At 58.8% G+C, this 8,596-nt stretch overlaps 1 protein-coding gene across 1 annotated transcript; it reads right to left on the minus strand.

Moving 5' to 3' along the window:
* Nucleotides 1–2,994: 2,994 nt before the first annotated feature.
* On the minus strand, nt 2,995–8,590 carry LOC103255292 (protein AF-17). The gene is made up of 6 exons (XM_008053260.2): nt 8,535–8,590; nt 8,352–8,440; nt 6,900–7,249; nt 6,387–6,477; nt 4,506–4,862; nt 2,995–3,981 (listed from the first exon to the last, which is right to left on the minus strand). Exons 2-6 carry the CDS (start codon nt 8,367–8,369, stop codon nt 3,940–3,942), a joined length of 858 nt encoding a protein of 285 aa, XP_008051451.2. The 5' UTR covers nt 8,370–8,440; nt 8,535–8,590; the 3' UTR covers nt 2,995–3,939.
* Nucleotides 8,591–8,596: the final 6 nt, after the last annotated feature.

The following is an 8,596-nucleotide window of genomic DNA, read 5'->3' on the forward strand; positions in this document are numbered from 1 at the left end:
CAAGCCCGGCCCGGGCACCCGCCCTCAGCGTCCCGGGCGCGCCCCGCGGGACCCTGCGCGGAGCCTCCCCCGAGGGCACTCCGGGGGGCGGGACCCCTGGCCGCCCCCACCCCCCGCAGAGTCTGAGGCTGCGGCCCCGCCAGCGCTGGGTGGGGACCCCGCCTCGCCCGGGGGCTGGCCGCCGCCCGCCCTGCCTGGCCTCGAGTTCAGCCCGGCGGGCGGGGCTCAGGCAGCTGCGACTTCAAGACGCGCCCCGGGATCTGGGCATCCCTGTTGCGATCTGCTGTTCTCAGCGCTGACCCCACCCCCTCTTTCCCCGCAGCTGGCACCCACCGCCTTTGCCTTCAGTAAAACCACACCAAGCAGAGTATCTTTGGATTTTTTTTTTCTGCAAAACATTCTTTTATTAAAAGAACAAGTGCTGTTTACGAACTGCCCTTCGTACAAATAACATCCGTTATACAAAGATACAAGATCCGGGTTATGCACAATTCCAGGCTTGGAGGCGGCGGGGGGCATGGCCTTTTGGGCTGAGGATATAAAGGAGGTTTTAGAAAGAATGAAAAAGGAGCCCCTGGGTTTGCAGTCTGCGGCTTCCCCTCCCTGCTCCCTAGGGAGGGTCTGCTACATGGAAACAGGCTGGGATGGAAGGGGGTGGGTGGCAGCCGGGGCTGGGGTTTCCAGTCCCAATACCCAAGTCCCTAGTCGAGCTTGGAGAAAGGAAACGAGGGCGCCCCTCGAACCCCAACTTTTCAGTAGATCAAGACAAAGCGGCTGGGAGCTAGGTGCACTTTCAATCTGTATTGGTGCCGCTGGAGGAAACCCAAGCCACTTCACTGCACAGTCCCCGAACTCCCAGTTGAAGTCACTTGGGTACCTCTCCCCACTAAGATGAGCTGGGGTACAGAAGGGCTGGGAGCAAGGTGCCCACCCCTAACTCGGGTCCACTGCATGCTAAGATGCCAGAAACCAGCAGGGGCAGCTTGTGCCTTTAAAAACCTGTCTGCGATTCCAATTTGGGAAAGTGTGGAGGTGTCCCTTTCTCAGAGCTGTCCCGGCTTGGGCTTCCCTCATTTGTCTAGCCCCTTCCTAAGAGTTGGGTGAGCACCTCCTAGAACTTAGTACAGGAAGGGGCAGGGGGGACCCTGATCGGTCTCAAGCTCAGGACACCAGGAGGCAGCAGTAGACCCAGGAGCAGGAGAGAAAAAACCCACAAACAGGAACAACAAAACAATCCTTAAAGTGTCATTCTCTACAGAGAGGATCCATCAGCTCTGAGCTAAGCCAGTGCTACATAGACACCCTCCCCGGGCACAGCTCTGCACGCACACCATGTGTCACATACACAGGGACAGACAGCCGTGTGGAGATAGTGCAGGGGAGCCAAAGCCCAGGAGACGGCAATCCCAGGGGCTGGTCCCTGCTCTGCCAGTGATCCCCTGACTGCCTAGCTTTGGCCTGTGGGGCGAGGAGCTGGCTCTAACAGCCCCTGAAGACAGGCCCCTTCCAGCGCTGTTACTCACCAAGCCTTTTAGGCACTATTGTGACCCCACAGCGGTCACAGGCCTCCTGCACCCACTCCCACGCTGAAGGCAGCCCCACACACAGTGACAGCAGTGACACTCGCATGCACTCCCGAACTACACTTCCCCTCTGCAAACCACATCCTTCCTCCCCAACAGAGGGATGCAAATCTGTCCCTCGCCCTTCCCACCCCAACAGCACTCAAAAAGAGCCTGGGGCAGGGAGAGGATGAGGTTATCACAGCTATCCCTTGGCAAGGGACCTTTCCTATCATGAAGCTCCCTCAGAAGGAAATGCCTCCACTTGTCAAGGACTGAGGCAGAGGGCCATACCAGCCACTCCCAGCTTGGCACAGCTGGAGAACACAGACTCTTGGAGATGGGAAGCCTGGGCTTTGTGGGTGGGGGTAAGCAGGTGTGCGCTGGGGTGGGGTCTCAGCTCTCAACCCCTGGTTCCCTCTCTTTCCTCAGCAGCCTGGGGGTTCACTTTCTTCCTGTCCTGCAGAAGACAGCTTCGGTGAGAGTGGGCCAGCCCGGGGCGGGGCATGGGTGGGAACAAGTGAGTCTTCTAGAACCTCTGGAGGTTACTTTTCAGTGGTTTGGGGCAGGGGGTTGAGCTTAACAGACTAAAGTGAATAAAACACTGAGTTCTGTCACTCCTTTTTGAGATTCAGCATGAATAAAAAGTGAGTATTTCTGAGGTCACCACAGCTGCCTCCCCCTTCCCCTAGCCCTTGCAAGTGCCTAAGAAATGGCCTCTGAGGAGTCCCACCCCCCTACGATCAGCTCCCTACCATCTTACAAAGTCTCCTCAACAGGAATATTAATATTATTTTCAGTATCAGAAAAAAAAAAACAGTTGAGCAGCACAGGCAAAAATATATCTGCACTACGTTTCTGTCGTTGCCAAAAATATACACATCTTCTTTTCTTTATTTAAAAAAAAAAAACAAAACAAACAAAAAACCCAACAACAAAACCCAAACAGAAACACACACAAAAAAAATCCACACGTGCAGAGAGACTGACAAAACGTGAGCTTCAGGGGGCAGGAGACGCCTCCCTGGGCCCAACCCCAGTGCAACCAAAACAGCGACACAGGCCTCCCTGCCTCCCTCCTGACTGTCCACCCAGTCTTTGCCACCAAAGGTGGGCAGGTGGGGACTCTTTCGAGGTGAGACTTGCCCATGACACCCCAGGGAAATAGGTGGTGGGTGCAGGGACAGTTGTCAGGTCAGCTTAAGTGGCTCCCTTGGTGGGTGGAGTGGAGTGGGGGCAGGCTGGTTTTCTGGCAGGGAGACTTTTGCTAAAAAAAAAAGAAAAGTGGCACTTTACACCCCTCGGTCCCTCCCCCAAACCCCGGGGCTCCCCTTGTGCCAGGGAAGAAGGACCTAGTTATCAGTGAGGGATGGGGCCCTAAGGGGCCCTGAGACCACGGGGGGGGGGGGGCCTGGGGGAGGGAAGGCAGGACTTTACCCTGATGCAAAAACCCCAGCCCCCAGCGGCTCTCCAGTACTGGAGGAGTGTTCTGGCTTCTGTTAACCATTCGTGCCCAGAGAGGGACAAAATTGGTAAGATGGGGAGGGTGCAAACAAGAGCTGGGAGCCCCTTCCCCCATGCTGCTTCCTCTGACCAATGCTCCTATCCCTGCCCTTGGCTGCCCCAAGTCCAGGGGAACAGACAGACACGCGCACACACTCTCACGCATGAGTCGGGCAGCTCCGTCCCCCCTCCCTCGGCACTCCTAAATCCAATAGTGCAAACAAGGGGTGGGGCACCGAGGAAGGCTGGGCCTCCCCCCACCTGCCCTCCCTCCCCACCACTGGAAGCCCAGGAGGTCGGGAAGGCTCCCGCTGAGTGTGACACCATCCTGCTCTAGCTTGGCTCCCTTCATCCACGGGCTTCTACAAGCTCAGCTCGAGACCCCTGGTGGGAGGGAAACAGTCCAGGCCCTTTGGCCTCTGCCCAGGCGAGGGAGAAGCTGAGGGCTGGATCAGGCCAGCCCTGCTTCCATGGGTTCCCATACAGGGACAGGCCCAGGGCCTAGCCCTCCTCCTCATCCCACTCAAGTGCCGCCCCTGGTTCCCCACTCATCTCCGTGGCAGGTCCAACCAACCCCCACTTATGTCACAGCCCACCTCCTCTGGGGACCCCACAACATTTGCTGAGGGTGGCAACTCCTAGGCAGACCTGGAGCCTGTCCTTCCTCTTAGCCTGTCACACAGGGGACAGTGCAGAAAGGGAACAGACTCCCCTCTCAGTCTCATCCTCCACAGGCGTTCCCCACACTCCCTGGACCTCAGCACGCTGGGGCCCGGGCTCTCCAGTGTCTGGGCGCAGGTGCCCGCCCCAGTGAGGACCCCTCAGGCCAGGATCTGCCCCTCCACTCGGGAGGTCAGGAGGAGTGTGGGTGGAGTTAGCCTTTTTCCTGGTTGGCTGAGGCTCCTTTGTCAGCGGTCTGGAAAGAGAGGGAGGGAGGCTGGGGCTGTGGGAGATATCTGGCCCTAACACCCAGCTGAGAACACGCCAAGAACGCCCCCTGGGAAGCCAAGGGGGCCGGCTGCTGGCGGGTGCTCACCAGGGCCAACGCAGGGGGTGGGGAATTGCCCTGTAAGAGTACTCAGCTGAGTGGCTGTGCCAGCTAAGCCCAGTGCCCTCAGAGGGAGGGCCTTCCTCGCGTTGGGCCATCCAGAAGGTCACCTTTTTCTAATTGGTCCCCTGGGAAAGTGGCCTTTCTAACTGGCCTTCCCAGAGGAAGGCTGCTTTTTAGCTGGCCCTGTCGCCACTAGTACACACTCAGCATGGCTCTTCCTTGGCCCTGTAGGAGGGCACCCGTGCAAGAGCAAGGCCCCGAGGCAGCCGCTGCCCTGACCCGGGGCTGCCTCCTTTCCCCAGAGACACAGCTGATGATATACCTTGTGACGGGCCAGCTCTGCCCAGCCCTCAAGAGGGAGACAGGAAGGCCCCGGGCCCCTTACTCACCCCTCCTTTGGGGCCACCGCCACTGCCGTCCGCCCCCGACAGGCTGAGGAAGGGGTTGGTCTGGGCAGTGAGGACCGGAGGGCCGCCTGCCGCCGCCACTGCTGCCGCTGCCGCTGCTGCGGCCATGAGATTTGTGTTGTTGCCAAGCGAGGGAGCCACCAGGGCTCCAGCAGGCAGCAGGGGTGGGGCAGACGCTGTGGGCAGGAGGCCAGGGGTGCCCGCGGACAGCAGCGGGGTAGAGCTTCCTGCCAGCAGGCTGGCCATGGGCAGCTGGGAGCCCCCGGCCATCTGCAGTCGCTGCAGCTCCCGCTTCTGCTGGATCTGCTGGATCATCTGGTAGACGACGGTCTGGTGTTCCTGCAAGAGGCCAGACTGCTCACTGGTCAGCAGTCCCTGGGGTCTCTCCTCTGCTGCCTGCCTGGCCTAGACCCCATCCTGTCACACTGCCACCATCAGGCAGGAGACCTGCGAGACACTCAGGCTGCTGCGTCTACCTTCCCACTCTGGGCCTCAGTCTCCCCATCTGGATAAGAAAATGGTCGCACAGTCAGTGTTTGCCAGCTTGGGCACTACAGGCCAAGTGCAGGAGACCTAAGATCCCTGGTCCCGCCGACTGAATCAGTTCCTCGGTTGCTAAGACAACCACAAATATCCCCAAGGGCAGTATCACCCCAAGCTGAAAAATACTAAACTAGGTTGGGCAAAGTGGCTCATCCCAGCACTTTCAGAGGTGAGGCAGAAGGACTGCTCGAGCCCAGGAGTTGGAGGCCAACCTGGGCAATACAGTAAGATTCCAGCTGTATAAAAAATAAAATAAAGATACTAAACTAGGTCAGTAGTTTCCAACTTCCCCCCACCCTTTTCTTTTCTGAGTCAGTGTGTTGCTCTGTGGTGTAGGCTGGAGTGCTGTGGTACAATCATGGTTCACCGCAGACTCAAGCTCCTGGGCTCAGGTGATCCTTCTACCTCAGTCTCCTGCACAGCTGGGACTGCAGGTATGTGCCACTAAGCCTGGCTAATTTTTTTGATTTTGTGTAGAGATGAGGGCTTGCTATGTTGCCCAGGCTGGTCTTGAGCTCCTGGGTTCCTAAAGTGCCAGGTCATCTCCTTCAGTTGTTTTTTTTTTTCGTTTTTTTTTTAGTTGGAGTTTCACTCTGTCGCCCAGACTGGAGTGCAGTGGCCGCACCCGGCCACCGCAGCCTCGACCCACTGGGCTCCGGCGATCCTTCCACCTTCCGAGTAGCCGGAATTACAGGCGCATGCTACCACGCCCGGCTGATTTTTGATTTATTGTAGAGATGAGGTCTCGCCAAGTTGCCCAGGCGGGTCTCGAACCCGCAGGCTCAGGCAATCCACTCACTTCAGCCTCCTAAAGGCGCGGGATTACAGGCTGAGCCACCGAACCCGGCATCTGCCTCATTTGTAAAAAGCAAAAACCCTTGTCTCCTAAGGCAATCTCAGCAGAACCCAACGTATGAGAGAGCCCCAGAAGAGGCTGCTCTGGCTTAGGGGGTGTCACTTGCTCAGCCCCCTCTCCACATGGACTCTGGAGTTTCCCCCTGAAGATCCTTGGGGCTAGAACCTAAATGTTCAGTAACTAACCTGCCACCCTCCAGATCCTCTCCTGAGGATGTGGCCTGAGGCCAGGACGGCACCCAGTTCCAAAGGCCATGGAACCGGGGGAGCAGTCCTTATCTCCTTGTCCACGGATGCCCACAGGGCCCAGCTCCAGGTCCACAGGCTCAATCTCAGCCTAGCCTGGAGCTTCCCCTCCCTACCTCCTGCTTCTGCGCTGTCTCTCGGGCTAGCCAGGATCCTCTGAGCTGGGCCCTTCCAGGCAGAGCTAGGGAAAAGGGTAGCCAGGGGAGGGAGGGGCGTTACCGGGGTCAGCTGCGGGGAGGCCAGGAGCTGCTGGAGTTGCTGGAGCTGCTGCTCTTGCTGTTGGAGGAGGTGTCTCTGCTGCTCGGTGAGGCTGAGGCAGGGGACAACACAAAACTATGGGGAGGCGCAGGCGAACACTCCCGCCCCCACCCCCATCTCCCAACCGCCCTCAGCCCCTGGTGAGGAGAGGGAGGGTGTGCCATCTTAGAGCACTGAGCTCCGAGGGCACAGCGGGAGGGATGCGAGTTAGACAGAAGACCTGTCCCAGAAGGAAAATCTAGAGTGGGGGACAGGAAACAGACAGATGCTTCTGTCCCTGGAGAGCTACCATCCAGAGGACACTCATGTCTAACAGTATAGGGAGTCCCTAGAGGCCAGCAGATGACTGGGACTGTATATCCTGTAAGACCATAGGGTACTTATCCTCTTAGGGGATTATGGGTGTTTGGGGGAATCCCTCCCCAAGTCAGCCCCCCACCCTGTTCCCTTCCCCAGGGCTGAGCTCTCCCTCACCTGTTCAGACAACCTGGCAGCTGCAGCGTGGGGGCCCCGCCAGCCTGGCTCAAGCCCGCAGGGTTGGGGGCAGCAGCCCCGTTCAACCCCCCCAGGAGCCCATTGAGGGGCAGGCCCCCACTGCCTGCCAGCCCCCCCAAAAGCCCCTCAGCCATGGGCATGGCCCCCAGCCCTGCTGCCCCAGGTGCCCGGCCCAACCCGTTCTGCGGCTGGGGCGGGAGCGGGGGCGGGGCCCCGGGCAGGGCCAGGGGCAGAGTGGCAGGGCTCTGCTGGAGCAGGGGCAGCGGTGGGGGCGTGCTGTGGAAGGACAGCGACGAGCTGCTGCGGCTCGGGCAGCCTGAGTGCGGGTCCTGGGGAGGGAGGGGGAAGGGAGGGGTCAGAGGGCCAGCATCGCCTTTCTGGCCCCCAGCCCAACACCCACTGGTGCTCTCACAGAGCACAGCCGCCCCCACCTCAGCCACAGGCACCCTGGAGAAAGACGAAAGGCCCAGGGATGAAGGCTGGGAACCTAAACCGTCTTCACAAATCATGTGTCCTAACCCTTCCTGGGAGCCCAGGACCCCGTCATCCTTGTCTGACAACAGACCATGATGATGCCGGTGACCAGCCAGTGAGACGGCCCGGGGTACAGCGTCTGACCTGTGCTAGCCTGTTATTCTCTCTGTATGGGTGAAGCCACTGATCCCTGAACAGGCAAGGGACTGCAGGCGAGAACACTGGCGTGAAAGGCCCCACGTCCACACTTCAGTGGCTTGGTGGCCGTGGATTCAACCCCTCTGTCCCCGCTCACTCACTCATCGCCTGGGGGTGGCAGCAGCATCTCCTCCAAAAGGTTACCGTGAAGGCTAAGCCGATGTTTAAAAAGCTCAGCACAAGGCACAGCAGAGGGCAGGGGTGCAACTAATGCTCGTTATTACTACAATTACTACTGCCCAAGCCACACGATTAGTAAACGGCCAAGAGAGAATAAGAGCCCAGTTTGCTTGATCCAGTAATAACCACAACATAACAATAGCAACTGCTACTCCAACCACTACCAATTACATACGGATTATTTTGTGTGTGGCACTATAATAAACCCTTTACAAGTACTTCTCAGAGATGCTGGCCCGAACCACTCTCTGTCCACAGAAGAATTCCTCCCCCATTCTCACAGCCCTCCATTTATTTCCATCTGAGCGTGTCTTCTGGCTGTAATAACTTATTGTTTGCTCGACTTTGGCCTGTCTTCAGGAGCAGGGCTGCCTCGGTCTGCTCACTGTTGACTTAGCCAGTGCCTGGCATTGAGGCGGCACCTTGTAAATATTACTCAGTTAAAGGAAGAATGAATGGGTCAATCCAATGCCCAGCCAATCACTTCACTGCCGGGCCTCCAACAGCTGCAGCGTAGAGACCGGACCAGGAGGACCTGGAGACCGCCCCCTCCCAGCCCTCACCCTTCACAGAGCCCACCTCGGAAGACGTGGACATCGAGTTGTCCAGGCCAAGACTGCTCTTTCCTGGAGGGCTCTTGCTGGTGCTCAAGGAGTCGGTGCTGCCGGCTGAGGGAGGGAGGGAGGGAGGGAGGTGGGGCTGAGATCAGGGCCGGGTGGGACCCTAAGGCAGGGGGTCTCTCTCCTGGGCCTACGGCCTCACCTTGGGGAGGCAGGCCATAGGGCCCGGGCACCGGGCCGTTGGCGGCAGGCAGGGCAGCGGGC

This window comes from Carlito syrichta, unplaced genomic scaffold (genome assembly GCF_000164805.1).
Source record: "Carlito syrichta isolate Samal-C Ts95f unplaced genomic scaffold, Tarsius_syrichta-2.0.1 Scaffold287996, whole genome shotgun sequence".
NCBI lineage: Eukaryota > Metazoa > Chordata > Mammalia > Primates > Tarsiidae > Carlito > Carlito syrichta.

Bases quoted from the DNA above. Each gene is read 5' to 3' on its own strand.
- LOC103255292 (XM_008053260.2), bottom strand. The intron at 6,478-6,899 runs GTGAGGGAGAGC...CCCCTGCCTCAG, and splicing joins CTGCCAGGTTGTCTGAACAG to CCTCACCGAGCAGCAGAGAC. The intron at 4,863-6,386 runs GTAACGCCCCTC...GGCCTCTTGCAG, and splicing joins CCTCCCCGCAGCTGACCCCG to GAACACCAGACCGTCGTCTA.